The 23,442-nt window shown below is 39.7% G+C and overlaps 1 protein-coding gene across 1 annotated transcript in view; it reads right to left on the reverse strand.

Annotated features, from left to right (window-relative positions):
• The window catches only part of THSD7B (thrombospondin type 1 domain containing 7B), a 658,530-nt gene that overhangs the window by 338,862 nt on the left and 296,226 nt on the right, over positions 1-23,442 (reverse strand). The window contains exon 9 of the mRNA XM_081814537.1: positions 21,640-21,755. Within this exon, the coding sequence (XP_081670663.1) occupies positions 21,640-21,755 (116 nt within the window). The remainder of the gene's footprint in view (positions 1-21,639; positions 21,756-23,442) is intronic.

Below are 23,442 nucleotides of genomic sequence, written 5' to 3' on the forward strand. Positions count from 1 at the left end.
CTGTTACCCGGCTTACATAAGAAGAGCTCATCCACTCGCTTTCAGCAGTGCCTCTGTTTGTATGAAAATTATATGATCACTCTGAAAAAAAACCATGCCCCCATGCAAATGTAAGAAACAAGCACATTTTGTTTCTCACTGCAGCGTAGGGTTGCATTTTAAATGTATGGAAAAGGTAGAGTGCACTGCTGCTCTTAAAATTATCTACTCAATCTGATCACTGGGCCTTTTTATTTCTTGCCACAGAGTTCTGCTTCAGATAGCAGTTCATGCATCCGAAGAAGATGGTCTTGTGCCCCAAGCACATTTGTTCATGAATCATTAAATTAAAAATGAAAGGGAAAGGAAAGTATAGGGCTTACCTGAAGATAATTGACTGGAGCTACGTGATATGTGTTGTTAAGATAGAAACATCACGAATGAAAGCTATATAACTAAAGAGAAGTGGCGTTTAATCAAAGTGAAGCATTATTATAAGAGAAAACAACTTTCATTTGGCAAAAATTCCAAATGGTCATTAAGAAGTCTGTTTCTATGTCAGTTCAATGGACAGAGATCACAGTGTGATGTTAGACAGCACAAGTTTCTTCAGCATTAAATCCCCTAAAAAGAACATTCTCTCTACTGACTAATTATACACAAGAGAATGCCCCTCTCTAGTCTATTCACAATCATTGCTGAGATTTCCTTTTAGGAAAATTACAAACCAGGATTCACCACCAGCCCAACCATCTCCCACTTAAATCTGGAGAAACAGATACTGTGATTCTGAGTTCTTGGACACAAGCACTTAACACATACAGTGTTGTCATTGTTGATAAATATTTATCAGGTTTCTGCTATATATGTAGGAGACACACATAGGTGCTGTGCGTGATACTGAAGCGTACGTACATGCATTATTAAATCTCCCCCGTGAAGCAGAAGTGAAACTTGATGGATGGATAATAATGTAGAAGTTCTCCACAGTTTTATAAGTATTCAAAGATGATAATATAAACTGTATTTACTATCCAAAGCCCATCGATCCAGTATGCTCTTTGTTCAAGGAGCAATGGAAGGCTTAAATAGTGCACACCACAATGCCCTAGAAAAACTCTGAGTAGAGTTTTCATGTACTTCTTTCCTATTCATCTTGGTGTTCCAGATAGAAAGCAGATACATCAAAAGTAGTCTCCCCCAACCCCCTAAGTTCCCTCCCAGCCTAGACCTCCAAGTACTTCAAAATGAACACTGAGCCTATCTATATACCAATGAAATTAAACAAAATTGCAAAGCTTTTCTACTAAACTTTCCAGGACTATTGAAAATAAGCTCCAGGATATCTATATACTTCTTTCATTTTAAAATGTTGTCTGAAAAAAAATGTACTCTATATTCTTAAATGTTCATAATCATCATTCACTTTGCAACAGAGGCCACATTCAACGGCTCTGGCAACAGACAGGACCTCCAGGGCTCTGATTTCTAATCCCAGCTCATTGACTGAATTGCTATATGACCTTGGGCAACGCACTTAACCTTTCAGAGCTTCAATTTTCTTGCTTATCCTATGTGGGTAATACTGTTGAGCCAACTCATAGGACGCTGTTAGGAATGCCTAATTAAATTGGATTTAAAGCATCTTGCAAATGTAATGTGTGTGGTTTGTGTGTGTGTGTGTGTGTCCACTTAAAATTCCTTATTCCTTAAAAATGCAAACCCTTAATTTCAGATGAAGCAATTCATGTTTATACCTGCATAAACTATCTAGGACAACCACCGAGGCAAATAAACATGTTCTCTCTATGGCACATACCATACACTCACTGAAGCCTATGCAATAGTTTTAATTTCTAGGGACTATCTCCAGATTCCTCTACTTGCTATCCTCACCACTGCAGCTCTTAAAACATCTGCAGTTTGTAAAGCTGACCTTATGTGTGGCCTTTGAGTGTGGCCCTTTGAGTGTGGCCCTTCCTTTCTCTATATATGATAACTGAAGTCACCCACAACTGATCTTGCTTTCTACTCAACCCACGTGGTCCTTAATGCTGGCTAAATATTAGAATCTCAAGGGATGCTTTTACAGACTCCTAATGCCCCCCCCAACCCAAACTATTTAAATCAGAATCTCTGGTGGGTGGTGCCCAAATATTGGTATATTTAAAAAATCTCCAGGGCAGAGAATCACTGATTTAGCACATTTAAAGCTCGCATGTCTTATTCTTCCAATATGTAAAACAGGAAAAAGACAATGCAGCATGCTTAACCAAGCAATAGAAAACAAATGAGCACTAGCTAAATCATTAATGCTCTCAACACATTTAAAAAATGCAACCTGCCCTCTAGCTAAGTACATCATAATGGGTATAATTGGAAATGTGTACTATAAATGAGGAGGGTTAACAACACTATTTATAATGACAATTTGCACTTCTCTTTTCTTCTCGCCAACCCGTGCTGAAATGACAGGGATTTATTTTCCCTCCATGCAGACCCCTTTTTGTTTTAGCAGATGAAATGTCTAGTGGCTGCTTGCTACAGGGATCCCTAACACATTGTACTCCATCAGCCTTAATAGTGAAATACTCTGCAACATCACACTGCCTTGTATATAGACAGGTTTGAGGGACACAGATGTCATCAAGATATAAACTCAAGACATAATCATTATTAGGCATGAATACTGAATCATATATTCAAAACAATTCTTTTAAATAATCCATATTACCCTAACTTCTTAATGCTTTATGACTTCATAGGCATAAAAGGTTGCTATTACTACCCAGCATTGTCTTGACAGCTAGAGGACAGAAGGACTTCCAGGTCAAGCTTATGTGTCACAGCACAAGGAGAACACAACTCAGAGATATACAACTAGCGACTTCAGACCCTCAGATCCTCTGTTCTTCTTACAGATAAGTCAAGTGTTATCAGTTAGCTATCTGCCTGCCATGCTCAAAATGCACCACCACTCACTATGGCTCAACCACATGAATCCTCGTTTCTGCAACTTTGTGCAATGTCCCTTCTAGGATGTGTCTACATGTAAAAAATGGTTTACCTGAATGTAAGGTGTGGGGGGATCCTTTAGACATTAATATCAGTTTGATATTAAAGTTTTTGTTTTGGGGATAGTAGTAAGACAAGTTAAAATAACTGTAAAGATAAACCAATCAAAATAAAGTTTTCCACTTCTAACTATAAATTTTAGCACAATGTAGACAAAGACTCTTATCCCTTGTATGCGTGAGCTGCATGTTATTTCCTGTCTTCTTGTTTTCATTATTTTGCAGCATCAACATAAAGCCTCTAGGTTTTGAAATTCCTTTTTTTGGCTTAGTATTGATGTAATAACTTAGAATTGGTGAGTCTGGAATGTCAATCAGGTATGGGAACTTAGGAAAATATTTATCTTCTGGTACCTCAAAAGGAAATAATTAGAATAACTTTTTTGGGGCTTTAAAGAAGAATAATCAGGTAATGGAATGTAATTAGTTCAGAGTTTGGAATCTGGTAATATGTAACAAGGTTTGTTGGGGGACAGGTTAGTGCTGGGGTAAGTTAAGTGTATTCCTTCTCCCTCCTCATCTAGGTAACCCTTTATGCTTCCTTTGAGACTGAACAGATGGTTACCTCTTTCAAGAAGTCTTTCCCACCCCACCCTCAGCCAAGTAGCCCTCTTCCCATGCTTCCATGCCTCTAGAAAGATTCACATTGCATCCTTCTGTCTTCTTGTCTGTCTCTGCTCTCCAGGTCTTGTAGTGCTTAAAACCTAGGAGGCATCTAATAAATGACTGTTGAATAAATAAGGGGATGGATGAGTGAAAATCATAACTGGATGAAAATATAGCCATCTACATTTTTTTTTTCTTGAATGGAAAGTCAGAGACATTAGTTTCTACCAATAAGGCAGACTATATATCTGGAGAAACTCTGCTGGCACACAGAAAATTGAATGTGGAAGAAGTTTGTTTTTAATTCAATTTAAAACATTTATCTTTTTAATTTTGGAAATTTTCAAACATATCAAATGAACCCAATATATCCATCCATCAGCTTCAATAATCACATGGACATGCTTTTTTTTAAAAAAGCCCTTTCACGCACACCTGAATTATTTCTAAGAATATTCAGATATCATAACATTTTATCTGCAAATATTTCAGAATAAATTTATAAAAGATAAGGGCCCTTTTGATTTTTTTAAATTTTTTTAATTAACATATAGTGTATTATTTGTTTCAGGGGTACAGGTCTGTGATTCATCAATCTTACACAATTCACAGCACTCACCATAGTGTATACCCTCCCCAATGTCCATCACCCAGCCACCCCATCCCTCCCACTCCCCTCCACTCCAGCAACCCTCAGTCTGTTTCCTGAGATTAAGAGTCTCTTATGGTTTGTCTCCCTCTCTGGTTTTGTCTTCATTTTTCCCTCCTTCCCCTATGATCCTCTGTCTTGTTTCTCAAATTCCTCATATCAGTGAGATCATATGATACTTGTCTTTCTCTGATTGATTTCGCTTAGCATAATACCCTCTAGTTCCATCCACCTCCTTGCAAATGGCAAGATTTCATTTTTTGATGGTTGTATAATATTCCACTGTATATACACCTCATCTTCTTTATCCATTCATCTGTTGATGGACATCTAGGCTCTTTCCATAGTTTGGCTTTTGTGGACATTGCTGCTATAAACATTGAGGTGCATGTGCCCCTTTGGATCACTACATTTATATCTTTGGGGTAAACACCCAGGAGTGCAATTGCTGGGTCATAGGGTAGCTCTATTTTCAACTTTTTGAGGAACCTCCATACTGTTTTCCAGAGTGGCTGCACCAGCTTGCATTCCCACCAACAGTGTAGGAGGGTTCCCCTTTCTCTGCATCCTTGCCAACATCTGTCGAAAATATAACCATTGTGGGTGCCTGGGAGGTTCAGTCAGCTAAGCATCAGACTCTTGGTTTCAGCTCAGGCCATGATCTGATAGGTGGTGAGACAGAGACCTGCAATGGGCTCCAAGCTTAGTGGGGAGTCTGCTTGAAGGTACTTTCCCTCTGCTCCTTGCCCTACACATGCATGTGCTCTCTCTCTCTCAAATAAATAAATAAATCTTTTTAAAAATAAAATAAAATATAACCATAATAACACTTTCATACATAGAAATATAAATACCAATTCTAAAATACTAATAAATACTCAACTGCCATTGGGTTATAATTTGGGTCCCAAATGTCAACTGAGCTATAATTGGTTGACATGTCCCATAGGTTCCTCCCCCTTTTCTTCTAGTTTTCTTTGAAATTCTTTTTGAAATGCTTTCAAAAATAGATTATAAATGTATGTTTAAAAAGGCAGGCAAGTAAAGTTTTGGAGCACTGACCTTTGATGAAATTTCTCCATTGTTGGCAGTGAGGACATGGCTTTTAATAGATACATTAAATCAAGAAAGGGGAGACAAAGACTGCATGGCCAGAGCATAGAGTGATGTTTGGGCGGAGACTCTCCCACCTAGAAACACATAAAGTTGGAATTCGCTTCGTGTGTGGATAGTGAAAAAACCTACTGTGACAGACAGAAAGAGTGGGGCTGCTTTCTTGTCTTGACCTTGACTCTAGAAAGAACAGGGGAAAAAAAGAAGTCACCCAGACTTTTCCTAGCCAGATGCCTCTTTATTAATACATGTGTGGAGCTGGAGTTAGCACTACTCTATCTGAAGAAGAAAATCGAAGATGATAATGTTTATCATGTGCTCTGGATTATTCTGGAAAAAGAATATTGAAATTCTCTAAGAAGGATATACTGCTCTAGAAATTGAAAATACAACAAAACAAAAGAAAAAAATATTATTCCCAACCTCATGGACCTTACATTCTAGTGGAGAGAGAAAGACAACTAAAAAAAATAAATTAAATATTTAGTGTTTCATAAGGCAATTAAATGCTGTGCAAAACACACACACACACACACACAAGTAAAGCAGAGAGTGGTAGGGAATGTTGCTTCTGTGTGTGTGTGTGCGTGTGTGTGCAGTGAAGAGAGGGAATGTTGTAATTTTAAACTTCAAAAGCCTCAATGAGAAGGGGATATTTGAGCCAGAATATGAAGGACCGTGGTGGTCATCTGTATAATATCTGGAGGAAGATAAATTTAGGCAGAGTGAATACTATGTACAAAGACCCAGCAGAGTCAAATTCCAGAGACAGCAAGGGTGGCCGGGGTGGCTGCATCACTGGGTACACTGGAGTGTGAAGTCGGAGTGGGAGTGGAGGGAGGGATGATAGAAAAGGTCAGTGTCTCCACAAAGAAAAAGAAATTGGATGCCTATCTAATACCATACATAAAAATGAATTATTAAAGTTCTACATGTAAAAGTTTCTGTAGAAAAACATAGATACCTTTATGTTTTGGGGATAGGAAAAAACATCTTAAAACACAAAAATGAAAATCACACAGTAAGTGATTGATAAATTCAATTAACATTAATATTAACCATTTCTGTTCATTGAATGACAAAACTCACTCTGAATGGTTTATCTGCACTATGGGGAACAAAGCAAAGTTTATTTTCCAGAATACAGTCTTCAAAATAATAAGAAAAACAACCCAAGCACTTGCCATGCTTCATTCCCTTGCAAAGTGTTCTACATGAATCAACTCAATCCTCATAACAATCCTAAAACACAGTTACTCTTATTATTCCCATTTTGGAGGTCAGAGAACAGAGGAACAGAGAAGTTTTGTTATCTCGTCCTAGATGCCAGTAAGTAATAAAAAGGACGTGAAACCCAAGAAGTCTGTATCCAAAGTATGTATTCTTACTGCTCTGCTTTGCTATCCTATGCCTCCAACCCTTGAATGTTCTCAGCCAAGTGCAAGAAGAATTGCAGTCCAATAAAATTACAATCCAATAATGGCAACTGTTCCCAGAAATTAAAACTCAAAGCCAGTTAGGAGCCTGGCCCCTAGAGAAAGCCAATAAGGACTAAGACCAGCCAGCTTACAGGGTCCCAGGCTCAGTAGGGCTCTTAGTTTAATGCTCTGCTACAGCTGTCTTGAAATTTTTAATAATCTTTAAACAAAGCACCCCACATTTTCATTTTGCACTGGGCCTTACAAATTATGGTGCTGGTCCTGATAAAAACAATGGTAATGTGGGGAATTAACGAGATCCTCTCCATCTTTGGGATCATTTTACACCTTGGAAGTATACACACAGAGAGGTGACTAGGAAGGGTTCACTCCATCCTAGAGTTCTGACAGTTGCTTACTGTTTTTGTTTCTCTCTTAGCATTTAAATTCCTTGAGCAGGAGAGAGGTTTTGCATAATCATACAGTTACGTGAACTCCACAGGATGGACAAAGAACTCAGTACACACTGGGTCATGAGACAGGCTATTATATAATGCTGAGTTATGGTAATTTATATGCTTACCTACAATTCACATTTTTTTTATTCAAGAAAACAGATTCTCCTCATTTCTTGCCCAGATAATTGAACGGCTTCATAATTTTTGCACTGGTTTTGAATGCTGTCTAACCTCATTATTTTCTGTACTATTTTTTTTTCTAAAACACAAATCTGATTTTATCACACCCATGCTTAAAATCTAAAGTGTCTATTAGAATTCCAGATAATGTCCAAACTTTTTAGAATGGCATGAATCTTCTCATAAACTGGCTCCTGCATATATCTCTAACCCTATTTCTTATCATCCCTCCATATACATTATGCATCCCAAGACTCACTAGCTGCCTGTTATTCATTTAATTAAAATGTTCTCTGCTGCTGCCAAGCCTCCACACACACACACATCTTCTCTTCTATATTTAAGATACTTGTATTCCATGTTTACTTGGAAACTCCTGATCTACCAAATCTTACATCCTCTGATCACTTAGCTAGAGTAAGACACCCTCCTCTTTGGCTACCTAATACTCTGTGCTCATTCCTGTTATAAAAAAGAGAGGTTTATGTACTTGAATCCTCTATCAAAAAGCCCCTTGAATAAAGTAACACCATCTTATTAACCTTAATGTTACTAGCAATTGGCAGAAAGCGTGGTATACAGTAAACCCTACAAAAAGTTTACTGAATTACTGATACATTCATCTGTTATCATTCATTTGATTATTACTTACACACTTACACTGTGGCAGCCACTATTCAATGTGTTTAAGCACTGAACAAGACATGGAGCTTACTTTTTATTGGGAGAATGGTTAAGTGCTATGAGGAAAACAACATGTGGTAATGAGCAAGAAAGAGAATGGGAAAGGAGATTTCTAATAAGATTGTCCAAGAAAGGCTCACCAAGACATGCTTTTTGAACTGAAACCAAAATGTTGGGCAAAAGGCACTCATGCCAAGGGCTGAGAGAAGAGCATTTGAGGAAGAAGGTGCAGCCAGTGAAAGTCTGGACAAGATATGGAGGCCAACGTAGCTAAAAGGAAAAGTAAAGAAAGCAGTGGAAGGTGGAATAGGGGTTTACAAAGTTGCCTAGCACCAGTCTGTGAGGGTGGAGCCCTCCAGATGATTCTTTTCATGTGAAGGGTTATATCCACCTCTACCGCCCTGTTTTCCCAGGATTTTCTCCCCCTTCCACACCTGTGTCTTCTTTGGGAAGGATAAGGGGCATCTAAACCATGATTTTGGGAGAAGGAAGTGGACATATGTGGCTCTTCCTTCTCTCTCCTTCTTGTTCTTTGGGATGTATCTGTTTGTAGAAGGCACATATTCTGATCTGTTCTGGGTTACGGTCATCAAATTTTTAACTGTCCAACATGGGCTGTGACCGGGAGGTTAATCTTGTCTAATTATACAATTGAGGATCGGCTGATATTTTGATCCCCATCTACTTTGACTAATTCTCAATTGTTTCTAAATTTGCGTGGGGAAAAAAGTGGGTGGGGAAAAGACAGACTTCCTCAAAGTCCAAGACCAAATATGTGCTTGCTGGTCATGTATGATGATATCTCATGTTCCGTGCAATATAACAATATGTGTTTATTAAACTCCTATTATTTTTCTGCTAGAAGAAAGTCTTTCTTTTGCTCTCTCTCATTCTTTCTCCATACATACATACAATACACTTCTAAATATCTTTTGTGTATAAAATTAATAACTTTATTGCTTGAGCTTGAATACCCATGGATCCTACAACTTACTCAGGGAAGATGAAATACAAAATGGAGGACAAGGAGGGAATTAGTGCATACTAAGCAACTACTGCTAAGCTAGCCTCTTCACATAGGATAAGAAAACCCTAGGAAGTAAATTGTCTTACAGACACTACATGTTAAATCTATGTTACAGGTAAGCATATAGAGTCTCAGAGAGGTTAACTAAATTTTAGAACACACAGCTAAAGGGCAACACCAGGAGTCTACCATAACTATGTTAGATTATTTCTACTACACATGAACAAATTAGAGAAAAACTCAAGAAAGAATATAATTAAGTGTTAAACTGAATATAATCAAATATCAGTTCAAAAAGCATCTGGTCATCCAGCAGAAGAGAATATTGTTGGCTCAAGTTAGAAATGAGCATATTTCCCACAGAACCTGTCATTGTACATGTGGTCTATATTCTTACTTTGGTTATCATTCATAAGGCCTCTAAATAAAGTTATGATAAGCATATTTTAGGCATCAGAGCAAACTAAATTTAACTTGAAAGGACCTCAAATGGCAGAGAATCCACAATTCCTCACATACTTATTTTCAGAGATTTTATTCCTTATTCACTGAAAACATGCCATTCAGTAGATATTCTATCTGCACTATTTTCATGTAGCAACTTAATTTTGAAGGAATTTCAAGAGATTAGCAGAGTATCTAGTGAAGAGTTTTCTATTAGTGAACACTTAAAAGTTGTTTGTCTAAACTATGAGCAATCTACCTCATTTTAAACATGAATTTAAAATCTTGATTTTGGGGCACCTGGGTGGCTCAGTCGGTTAAGCGTCTGCCTTCAGCTCAGGTCATGATTCCAGGGTCCTGGGATTGAGCCCCACATTGGGCTCCCTGCTCAGCGGAGAGCCTCCTTCTCCCTCTCCCTCTGCAGCTCCCCCTGCTTATGCTCTCTCTCTCTCTCTGTTAAATAAATAAATAAATAAATAAATCTTTAAAAAAATGTTTAAAAAAATAAAATCTTCTTGATTTGTTACCTTACATAAATTATTTGATATTCTTATAAAACCTGGAGCTCCAAATTGACATATTAAGATCCCAACATTTAGCTCCACCTTTAACTCTCAGTTTTGTTGTAGTAAGACAAATTAGTTTATAAATTTATCATCATATTAGCTAATCCAGTGAGTCAAAAACCTCCTTAAGCCATACACTAATTTAGAATCATATTAACATAGGATCAAAGCCAAGGAAGTGAAAATAATTTATTATTTTACTTGTAGAAAATTATTTAATAAACTTAAAGTAACACCCCATCTAAATCAAAACTAATTTATTCTATTCCTTCATAAGAAGTATATTGAAAGTCTAAAAATAAACTCCTAATTAGAATGGGTACCTTGGTTTCTGAAAGGCAGCTTATTTACCTCTACAGGCAAATAGAAATTATATTGTGATGCAATGTATTATCTGCAGAGCATTCTAGAGATATGAGAAAGAAACCAGCCAGAACTTAAAAGAGTTTGAAAAGAAAGAGCATTCATATCCAAAGAAACAGATTTTGCCACCAAGGCTAACAATAAATCATTATGAATATCCATGTGAGCCACAGGATTTATTTATGGTAATGTAGCTTCACTGTTGAATGAAGGAGATTAATAGTGCTTTATAGCAAGTATTAGTTGCAAATGTAGAAGGAAGACGGTGGATTTCAGATGTAAAGAATGGAACTTGAGGGGCGCCTGGGTGGCTCAGTCGTTAAGCGTCTGCCTTCGGCTCAGGTCATGATCCCAGGGTCCTGGGATCGAGCCCCGCATCGGGCTCCCTGCTCGGCGGGAAGCCTGCTTCTCCCTCTCCCACTCCCCCTGCTTGTGTTCCCTCTCTCGCTGTGTCTCTCTCTGTCAAATAAATAAAATCTTTAAAAAAAGAATGGAACTTCAAGCACCAAAACTACATTTTAAAAATTTTGTCTGCTTTTGTTTATTTTATTTTGTTTGGTATGTTAGTTTATTTTATAAGACGACCAAGACAACACTGTTTATGACAGACTATTGCTAGAAATCACAGCCTAGACATTTTGGTAAGAACTCAAGTACACGTAGACTGCACATTTGTTTGTTTGAAGTAAAATATCTGGCTCCGATCATACTCGGGGTGAGTGCTGTCTCTCTCCTTCCAGTTTCTACTCTTCATGAGCGTATAATTCTACTGCATTTCTGTTGCCTGGGGCTTCGTTTTCCTTTTCTGTATTTCTACCTAATGTAAACCACTCTCTTCCCAAACCAACTCTGAAGTGAAAGAGGATGGCTTTTGTGTTGGAAGCAAGCAGGTGGATTTCACCATGCCTCGCCCTGCAGTTGAGCACCTACAGAGTGTGGCTGAAACAGAAGTAAGCGAATGAGGCATGTTCTGGATTCTCTCCCAAAGAGCTGAGCTTGGGTGTTCTGGAGAGGTCAATCTCAGTGGAGAACAACCCCTGCCCCATCTGAGGGGGAATGCTCCCACACTCAGCTCCCGCTGCCTTTCTGCACATTGTCCCCTTCCCCTTTCAGACGGGTGCTAACCTAGGGGGCTGGTCCACAGGTTGCTGAAGTGGCTGAGGGCCTGACACAAACTGGGCCAGCAGGCTCTCTTTCTTGGTAAGCTCCATAAAGAGCCAGAAGGGAAGTTTCTGTCCATGTGGGGTGCTTGACTGCAGAAAGTATGGTAGAGTGGAGCCTGGGACAGCCATTCCGGGGCTCTGTATCTGCTAGTTATGAGTATACAGATCCAGAGAAGGTCCATTACAAGGGGCAGGAGAGTAGGCGTACACAGAGAAGCAGAGATGGGAGGAAGCACACTGGCCTGGAAGCTGAAGAGAGAAGCCTCACTTCCTGTTTGCATTTCTAGTTCCCCTGACGTCCATGGGGAATTTTTTCCCTTTTTTTTTTTCCCCCTTATTTTTGGATATCTGTAAGATTTCCCGTTTTAACTTCCCATCAAGCCATTTTAACCTACTATAGCTTATAAACCTTGGATCCTTGAAAGCCAAAGTAAGTGACTAGAACAACATAGTAGATGCAAGTTACACATTTCTTAAATAATCCATTGGCTAATGGTTAAATTAAATGTCTCCAAAGTTCAGGTGTTCTCAAACTTTAATGTGTCTTAGAATTACTAAGGCAGTTTGTTTAAAAAATGGCACATTTTGAGGCCCAAGGCCTGACCTCAAAATCAGAATCTCTTAGGATTTTAACAGGCATCCCCGGTAATTCTGAGCTGGAAATACATGGGCCACACATTTGGAAACCTGTTCAAACTACTGTTTTACCCTTGGACCAGTCTGGGTCACTGCAAGACTACACATGACCATAATTTTGCATTTCAACATTATATCTTTGGGTTGTATTAAAAAAAAAACACAAACAAACATAAAACCATGAAACCCTTCATTTCCTTTCCTACGGACACAACTGCCTCAGTCGGTGACCAGGGCTGGTATGTGAAGTTGCAGTAGGGAATGCCTTCTGGGAATTAGCAACTGAATAGGCTTTGGTTCCCATGAGATACTCCTATGATTCCATTAAAAATAATAATAAGCACACAGATTGATGGACATAGGAATGAGTGAACGAATGAATGAATGAATGAATGAATATGTAAACAAATTAACAAAAAGGATGAACCATGTTTTTAACCATGTTTGCCAGGAAACCAGAGATAAATCTGATTCTCTAAGTCCCACATCTTCTATCACCAACAGCACTGTGCATGTTCTTGCAGTTAGCTATGGAATCATTTACGAAAGAAATTTAGTTGTAAAGGCATCTCAACTTTCCTCTTAGCAGTTTGCCAGCTTTGCTTAAGCAGGTTGCTTCTAACTGGCATCCATTTATTTGACACGGATTTACTGAGTTCTGTTCTGTCTTAAGTTTATTACCAGGCACTTTTGGGAATGAAAGCAGAAAAGGTTCCAGCCTTCAGAGATTTCACATCCCTTCAGAGAGACACAAAACACCTTTACCGATAGTTAGAATGCAAGCAAGTCAGACAGGGTTATGGGACTCAAGAGAGAGGGGTGGTTGTTTCCAGCAGAAGGATCAGGACAAATTCTGTGAAGGAGGCAAGGATTTACACCTTGGTTAGATCTGGGCAAGCAGCAGAGATAAGGAGAAAGAGATTCTAGACAGAGCGGAATTCTGGTTTTCCTTACTACTTTCACAGCACTCTGATCTTCTGCCTAGCACATATTACGATTTGTACCTGCATGTTCATTGGATAATTTGGGGTTCAATGCCTCCATTTTCCTCTAATAGACTCTACCTTCCATAATGGAGGGATCTGTGTCTTCACTCACCACTCTGCATATATGCACACGGTGCCAAGCACAATGGCCGGAACGCACTGATTGTTCAGCCAGTGTTTATTGCTGACCGAGTGGATAAGAGCCTAGGCTTCCGTGTGGTTTTGCCCTCTATGAGTGTTGCAATCTTGGGTCCTATCCTTAAGCCTCTATTTCCTCATATGTAAATTGGAGTAATAATAGTTCTTTCGGTATAGGATTGAGGTAAGAGTAGGATAATGGATACCGATAAATTACAGCTTTTATTAATTTGATAGGAAGAGACGGTGAGATGAAGCAAAGGCATGCTGACATTATAGCCTCTTAGTGATAAGTCTGACCTTGTCTAGCTCTTTTTCCCTGTAACTGTACAGGCTCACCAGGCAAGGCAGGTTTAATGTCAGCCGGGTATCTTTACCTGCTCTTGGCCCCTTTTGGACCAGGTGACCAGGAGTGCTTCCCTGGACCAATCCCGTCACCTCATCTCTGGGGCAGCCCTAATGGAACAGCTGTTCCTGTTTCCCCAAACTGCCCCGACGGTCAATGAAACAGCACGTGTGACTGCAATGTGTGATAGGTCTGTGATGTGCCACGCCGGTGTCACAGGTTTGAGAGTCCCAGGCTCCAAATTCTTGAATTGCTAATAAACAGGCAAAATGAGCTGTGCCTATCAACAGGAGAAATCACTTGTGTTGGGATAAAACAGGCAGGCCCTGGAGTCACAGGATCTGGATTCCACGCTGGCTCTGCCTCATGCACGGCAGCTAACCTGGAACCCGTTACTTCATGCTTCTGAGCTGGGGGCTCCTCACCTCTTTGGTCATGTGGGATTATGCCCAACTCCTGAGGCCACTGTAGGAAGTGAAGAAAAATCCCAGCAGGTGACGCCGTGAACTCCAGGTCCCTGCAGCTGTACATCAATCTCTGGTGCCAAAGATGAGGGTCAGGGAGGGGAGGAAGAGTATGGACTGGGAACACTTCCTGTCAGCTATTACATAGACTAACGTTTCCTCTGAAGCTGAGGTGTAGGTCGCACCAGCCAAGTTCCAGCAACTCTCCTATCATACAGTGCTGTTCCTCCATGCTGCCAGATGGTCAAGGGGCTCTGATGAAGTACTCTTAGTTTGTGTTGCTGTTACCAAACCTGATTTTATTTTATTTTTCCCCAAATCAAATCCCCTTCATACGGATTTTAATAGAGGCTGGCAGAGGTGCCAAATTTTAACTAAAAGCAAAACAAAGCCAAACAAAAACAAACACAGGAGAGCAAAATTTTACAAGAAATTAAGATAATTTTATCCATTATTTTGTTTCCCCCTGAATTGGGAGAAAGTGTCTTTAATGGCTTTTATCAGCACAACACCTCAGTTTGGCAGGAATATGATTGAGAACTGTAATCTCCACAAGCCCAAGTGTTTGTCACTCCTCCTACTAAATTTTCAGGAACATTTATTGAGTACAAGGACAATGTAGTGATATATGGGCTTTAAATTATAGACTAAAGGGGGCAAGTCACCCCCAGTGGAGCCCGTATAAAACAAAGGCACCTATGCTCTGCATTTTGAGGCTGAGCTTGGGACATGTATGTGAGGTACACACCTTATTTTATGTATTCCAAAAACCCTTGGGAATAGACGACATCTAAAATTTACAGAGGTGGTAACTGAAATTTAGATTACTTTCTCAAAGAAAGTCATTAGACCATCATAATGCCTTCGACACTATTTGGGGGGCCAGTGTCCCAGGCCCAAAATCTCGATTACTCAAACACTGCAGATTCCTCATTATTCGGGAGTAGATTAGTACTCCATCCACTACTTCCCAGGTAGACAAAAGTACAGATGGGCCTGTGGGGAGAAAGTGGGAATCCTGTGTGCTGGAAAGGGGTCAGTGAAGAGAGAGGGTGGTGCTAGTATGGATTTGAATGGGAGAAATTCTGGATTCTAAGATAGGTGACTTTTGACTTATCCGACATTCTGAATGACCAATATCTTTTCCCCTAATTGGCCTGGGTCCACCGAACAATGTGTTAATGCTATGACTTCATCTTTAGGGAAGCAAAATCTTTAGGAATTAGAACTGGTTGTGGGAAAGATGCGGAGTTCATGTATTCAGTCATTCAACAACAATTATTGAATGCCCTCCATGCCCTAGACGTTGTGCTAAGCCCTGCAAGTTCATTAATGAAATCAGAAGACAAACGCCCTCTAGATGTTATCATCTTGTCCAAGAAAAACACAGACATGGAAACAAGTGCCATCATATTGGCAGGAGGTCTAGATGTTACAGGACACCAATGTAATACAAGACAAGTTCCCTGTTCCTAAGGAATTTACATACCGCTACTACTCATCAATTTCCACGTATGTTACATTCTTCAATGTGCCCTAGTCTCAGTTAACCCTTATAACCACTCTAGGAAGTAGATGCTGATATTATCTCATTTTAGACAGGACGAAACTGAAACACAGCAAGTTGAATGGGAGTTTAAAGTGACTTATATGGCAAAGATGGGACTTGAGAGTCCATGCTCTTAACTGCTGCACCACACCACCTAGGCAGTTAAAAAAAATTATTCTCTTTGATACCTAAAACCTCAAGACCTATCTCTAGGAGGCTTGACACAGGAATAAAGATTACTACCAAATGAAGTTTCCTACCAATTCCCAGCAGCAGTTTGCCTTTGGCCTTCCTGTTTCCATGACACTGCTCTCCAGCTTGTCCCTTAGAGAGGAAAGTTCAAGGAGCTCCCTCAGCCTTTAATTATTGATACTGACAAATAATTAATCATTAGCTCTGTGGTTTGTAGGAATTTATAAGAAGAGCTATTTTGAATATGGCACATTTTATCTTCTAGCATATTTCTACATAGTTTCCCTTCGATAGAAGTGGTATACAAATCTACATATTTTCCCTTTGATAGAAGTGGTATACAAATCTGGGAATTATTTCAAAATAATCCATGGGTGGGGTGATAGAAAGGGGGATGATGGTAGTAGCACAGGGAAAACAAGTAAGTTGATGATTGTTTTCACTTAGCGACAGCTACACAAGAGCATGTTCTATTAATAGTTAATATTCTGCATTAACATTGTATTAATTTATGTACATGTCTGAAACTTCTTATAATTCTGGAAATATAAAGTAAGCCCCTTTAAAGATAACCTGAGAGAAATCCTGAAAAATCAGTACTGATTTGTGACTTTTAAGTAAAAACATGAAGTGTGATGGTTACAAGAGCAGTGGCCAAGATAATTCCCCACAAAACCAAGACAAACAATTATCAATGATCTCCTACAATAGCTTAAAATGTATGTGAAAGCATGTCGCACAGTATAAAGCACTAAATGAGTGTTTCTCATCCTTACCCACTTAAGGAGTCACTTGAGGAGAGTTTTAATATTGCAAATGTCCCTTCAGCATGAAGAGATTCTGACTAACGGGGGTTAGGGTGAGTCTTGGAATCTGTGCATTGGGAAAAAAAAAAAAAAAAAACTACACAGGGCTGAGAACCTCTACAATAAGAAAACTGTTGTCATTATTAAGTAAATTACATTGAATACTTCAGGCAGGCGTTTGCTCTATGGGCTGAAGGAAGGATAAAAGAAAACAGCAAGTAAAGTACCAAAGGCTGGTTCTTGATCATTTGGCACATTTATTACTGGGACTTAAAAATCAGAGAGGCCACAACAGGGCCACAGCTTGACAAATATCTAATTTGCTTAGAAGAATGTGGGACTATCATTAAGCATTTAAAGAGAGACACAGATGAGGAGGAGTATGAAGGCAGGAGCGTGGCTGGCTACTAGTTAGAGATCGTTCATGGCTTGAGGATACTTTCAAGTCATAGGATTTAGTTCACGAATCCAGCCAGGACCAAATAAAAGCTGACACAACTCATCCATTGCTAAGGCACAAATCACTCCTGGTGCACTCAGGCCCCTGAAGCCCCCTTGGCTCTCTGAGAGGTTTCAAATGGGTTTGGCTTGAGGTTGATAAAACCCAGTGATTCCCTGATCATATGAAAAGCCGATTAAATCATGATGTGTTGGAGTAGAATCCAAACATAAAAGTATATTCTAGAGATCTCTAGGTGATTCCACTGTGCAACCAAATTTGGGGACATGAAAATAAAGTATTCTTTGATGAACCAATCTGAAACCACAGCTGCAAAAAAGAGCTACTCCTTCCTCTTTAGCTGAGATTGTCACCTGCTCTGGCCCATGTTTCTCCTGATTTCTCATGTAGGTTAAACCACTTCTCTTCACCCCACACCATACCTCACCTGTGTCCTCACCTGCTGATTTGTTCCTGGCTGTGCTTCTCACTTTACAACTTCGACCACATCATTACCCTGCTCAAAAATTTCTAATGAACCCCATTCTGATCTGGAGCTTCGTAACCAAAATATAGTTACCTGGGAGCTTACAGAAAGGTACAATTCCAGAACCCATCTGGGTCTACTGAATTAGAATCTGTATTTACTAAGATCCCCAGGGGATTTGTATGAACATTTAAATTTGAGAAGTATTATTCAAGAGCACTATTCTCCAAAGTATATTTTGAAGGACACTCTCAAGGACAGAGAGTATCCTGCCTGGATTCAAAGTCACACCATTCCCTCTCTTTACAGGGCATCTGTCCATTCAAAAAGTAGTTACTGAGTGACAACTATGTCTCATACTGCGCTGGGTTTAGAGGATCCAGCAGTCAAGATGACAGAAATGGTGTCTGAATTCATGGACTTATAGCAAGGACAATACTGACATGGAAAGATAACTACGGGGGTACTATAAAGGGGGATGCGCAGGATGCCCTGGGATTATCTAGTTAATGAGGTAAACTGGGGATGGCCTAACACATCTGGGAGATCTGGAACATGAGAATAGCATTCCTGGGGAAATGCCGCTAATGCAGGTCCCTGTGGATGCACGAGGTCAAAACAGATGGGGCATCTGAATACAATGACAGCTTCAAACACAACAGGTGCAAAGACTCAAAGCAACTATGGAAATGCTTGCCCAGTGCTTACTCCATGCAAGGCAGGGCTCTAGGTGCTTTCCATATATGTAGGTGTGACTATTAACCCTGTTTTATGAACAAGGAAACTAAGGCACAGAGAGATGAAATAATGTGTCCCCATCACAGAACAAACTCTGAAACTCAACCTTGTCCATCTGGCTCCAGCATCTATGTTCTTAGCTATCACAATTTACAGCTGTTGAGCTGGGAAGAACATGATGCATACAAGAAGCTGAAGAACAGGCCATATGTCCAGAGTTCAAGCAGTGTTTGTTCACGGATCTTTTTTTTTTTTTTTTTTTAATCATCAGAAGGAGAATGCATTATCATTCAGGAGCAGCTACTTGTAACTCATATTTTTGGGGATCATCCCATAGTTACCGAATCAGAATATCTAGCTATGGAGCTGAATATCTGCATTTTAGTAATGCTTCCAGATGATTCAGAAACAATAAAGTCTGAGGACCATAGGTTTAGACATACAACTTCCTTCAATATTCTCCTCCCTCTCATAGTCCCCCTAATTAACCCAGAGTTATTTAATAATATATTATCGGTCCCAAGGTATAAACTAAACATGAGGATAAATAGGATTGAAATGGAAAGTTGGAATAAATCTGAAAATTGAATCTTTGCTCCTCCAGGTCCCCTGGCTGCCAGGCTGTGAAAAGAATTACCTAGGCTTGAAAAATTGGAGGCAAAAAAAGACCACAGAGGCTTAGAACTATTTTCATTACAATGCCACCATTTAAATAACTAATTGAATCTCTGGAAATTGAGGTAAAATTTAAAATTGCCAGAAGAGCAATTATTTCACATGCTCTCTGATTCCTCCATCCTTAGCCAGTGCTAGAAGACTCTCGGGCAGCAGAGAATTTTCTTGAATGTAGAATACATGCTAGAGCAGTAGCTGAAGTAATCTCCGGCCACTAGGGCCACTGGCTCAACAAAACTAATATGCTTCCCTCAGTGTCAGGGGACCCTGACAGCTCCAACACCAGTATCTGGCTGCCAGTGGGGTATTCTTTTTTTTTTTTTTTTAAAGATTTTATTTATTTATTCATGAGAGAGAGAGGCAGAGCAAGAAGCAGGCTCCCAAGGAGCAGGGAGCCCGATGTGGGACTCGATCCCAGGACCCTGAGATCATGACCTGAGCCAAAGGCAGACGCTTAACCATCTGAGCCACCCAGGCGCCCAGTGGGGTATACTTTTAATTCAGTCTTTCCTCTCTTATAATCACTTAACAAAGGAATTATGCTAATTTCTCGTGAGGAAGAAACTAAAAGAAATAGCTGAATCTCAATAAAACTCCTTCATCATAGCTTATTTTATTTTGCTGCATTTTCCCAATATTTATCTTTATTTATCTTTGAATGTCTTTCAAGTACATTACCACTAAAATTCCAAAAGTCATCCTCCTAGATGCTGCCTTTCAAATGGTTCAGAGAGATCATAGCTCTTCTGTCCCGATCTGTCTGGAAGTGACATTATCCTGTTCATTCAGTTAGTTTGCTTACTTGATATCCCCATTCAAGAAAATAAGTTTGGAAAAGTTTCTGGACGAGATTGTTATTTTTATCCCTCAAAAGATCAGAAAAATATTCCACTGTAGTTTTCAAGGTTCTTTCATTTTCAAAATATTTATTTTAATGCTATCCATAACAAAGCTCACTGGATACAACCATGTCAATTTTGACAAAAGAACATTAAGAAGATGAAATGGCATGGTAATGAAAACCTTATGCAGGTTCCCCACCACTGCAATATAAGACACAAATGGTGACAATCTTCCATAGCTGTCACTACCCCTTTGCCAATCACTGATGGGGGGTTTGATGTGTCAAGCAGATCGATGTCAATGTTGGTCCCCTTTTCATATGACACAACTTGTGAATCAAAGAACGTGGGGGATCCTAGATGCACAGGGATGGACTTTCCCAAGAAAAGGTGTGAATGGGGCGCCTGGATGGCTCAGTTGGTTAAGCGACTGCCTTCGGCTCAGGTCATGATCCTGGAGTCCGGGGATCGAGTCCCGCATCAGGCTCCCTGCTCGGCAGGGAGTCTGCTTCTCCCTCTGACCCTCTCCTCTCTCATGTGCTCTCTCTCTCTCTCACTCTCTCAAATAAATGAATAAATAAAATCTTAAAAAAAAGAAAAGGTGTGAATGCTCTCAATCTCTGGGATAGGTTCTCTCCTCCCAGGACTGCATACAGTACTACCTTGCCCCTTCTTCCAGGAGGCTAATACAGCCTTGTCCTGCCTGAGAAGACATGACTAGCCAGAGAAGGCTAGGATGTGTGGATGAAACCCAATTTACTCTGGGCACTAGGGTATGATTCTATGCATCCTTCCTTTCCTTGGAGTTGCCTTTTCTTACTGTGGCAATGGTAAGATCCACTGGACCAAGGCTAGGGTATGAGACTATGGGAGAAGAACCAAATTATTAACTCTAGGTCTTAGGTGGAAATGGAGCTTTTGGACTAGGAGTACTTGTATCTCCACACGGACTAGCTCATCACGGGGAGTGCAATAAGCATGGGGGGAAAGACCTGTTCTAAGAAAGAGGGTCATTTTACCAAAGTGCTCCTGTGTGTTTTTTAGGACTTAGGTATTAAGTATCCTGGATCATTGTCCTCTAAATACATCCAGGTGTATAAAGTAACACCATTTATAGTAAAGAAACACAAATCTTATATTGTGAATTCCCGTACCTATTCAACGCTTTTTACATATCTGTCCTTGTTCTTCCACAGGCTTATATCTATCAGTGATGTAAGCACAATGCTTAAGGCCCTATAGTCTAATAAAGATGCCTCCAGTCAGATTCCCAGCACACAGGAGCCACAAAGAAACAGTGTTGGTGATGAGGCTTTATAAGGAACCACATGTGAATGGCTTTTCAAAACACCACAACAGGGATCCCGGAGGATGAGCACTCCTGCAATGCACTCCAGTGACATTACAGCATCTAGCAACTGAATATGTTTTCCCTGCCAAGTCCTGATGGATCTGGAAATTCAAGACTTCATTTACAAATTTTACCAACCTTGCTTCCCAGGGGGACATGCAAATAGAAAAGAAAGATGCTCCCGTTCTACAGTCTCTCATTTATTTAGCAGTGAGGAAGGCAATTCAGGTGGGTTAGGAAGAACACTAAAAACAGAATGCACCGACCTGGTTGGCAGGACCTCGGGCAGGGTGTCCACTCACTGAAAGCTGTCACAATGCAGTCTTTTTTGCACGGGAGAAGGCAAGGACGCACTGTTTCGGGCCGAGTCGAATCTGGACATCTGTCAATGTGAAGAGACAATATCAATGCCTCCTGGAAGAAGTAAGTGGCTTAGCGGAGAACTGTAGGATTTCAGAACAGAAAACACTGAGGCCCTGTTGTTCCTTCTACAGACAAGGAAGAGAGAGCCAGGGAGGTGAGGCTGCTTGCTCAAGGGCTCCCAGCCAGTGGCAGAGTCAAAGGCAACTTCAGTTCTCTTGACCTTGAGACCAAAATACTTTTCACTCGTCCAGGAAAAGAGCAATCCCTGAAACTAATGAAAGGGAATGCCTTCACAAGAAAGTGTCACCATCAGCATCAATTCAAATGACATTTGATTTTTTTTTTTTTTCAGAATGAACACATCTGATATATTTCTTGAAAAGCATTTTATTCCGGGTAATATATCAAATCAATGATATTCTACAAAAGGAATAGGAAAATACAAGGCAATATATGAACATATTGGGAAACAAAAATCATTGAAAACCACTTAAATATACTCTACATCTTTGATAATGAACAGAACTTTAGAATATTTAAACGATTGGCAGGTATCTCTTTAGAACATGTGGACTGATGAGCAAAATATGACAGATAGCAAATGTCAAATACACTAACTAGCATTAACAAGAGAAACACTGCAGTTCTGTTATTTTGCTGATAATGAATGTTCACATTTGGGAGGAAAATACTACAGTCAATTGATTCATAATCACTTGGAAGAACTAAAGTCTCAGAAAATGGCAATCAAGCCTTTGTTTGTTTTCTTGCCTGCTTACTTGTTTTATGAACATAGAGGGCTAAAAACTACATTGATTATCTTCTAAAATGATGATATGCCAAAAAGAAAAACAGGAAAGCCCTCAGCAACATATATTTGCATTTTAAATTCTGTTTCCCGTTAAGTTCCTCATAAAGCATATAAATGCAGTGTGGGTAAAGCTTAACAACATGAGCTCTGGTATTAAGTAGGCAGTGCTGAGTTAAGGGCTTTGGCTAGCTTCTTTCATTTATTCCTAATGACAACAGTGAGAGGCATTATAACCTTCATTTTCACATGATAAACTGAGGCACTGGAATAATCAGTAATGGACCCAAAGCCACATGGGGAGAGACCATTTGAGACAAATTATGATAGAAAAAAAAAACACCAGTGTAGCAAGTTCAGACAATCAATAGACCTTCTTGAAGGAGAGAAGAGAAAACAGAGGAGATAAAGCTAATGAGGAAATGATGAATCAAAAAAAAAACAGAGTTCAGATGAAAAGTCCAAGAATTGTATACAAAATGACCAACATGCCAATGCAAAGGTTGTCCAGTTTTCAAACACCAAGACAAAGTAAGAGGACAGACAATAATGGATGTGGGAGAAGAGGAAGAAAAATTGGTCATCCAAGAGTCTGGCTGACATCAGACCTCATCAATTTAGATAATGATCAAAATGAAAACATTTTCTTAGTTTTAAAACTTTTAAAACAATATATAAGCCAAATGTGGAAGACAGAACTTGACCTTGGAACAGAATGTACATGATATCATTCATGCCACCATCAGGTAAAGAAACAGTGGACAAAGCAGGGGAGATGGAAGGGGAGAGAGACAGAGTGGAGGCTTGGTTGTCCTTATCTGACAAAGCAGGTGGGCAGAGTGACGATCTAAATATAAATGAAAGCAGAAATAAAGTTCTAAAAAGATCAACCAAGAGT

This window comes from Leptonychotes weddellii, chromosome 3, assembly GCF_054177405.1.
Source record: "Leptonychotes weddellii isolate Sample4059 chromosome 3, ASM5417740v2, whole genome shotgun sequence".
In the NCBI taxonomy this organism is placed as follows: domain Eukaryota; kingdom Metazoa; phylum Chordata; class Mammalia; order Carnivora; family Phocidae; genus Leptonychotes; species Leptonychotes weddellii.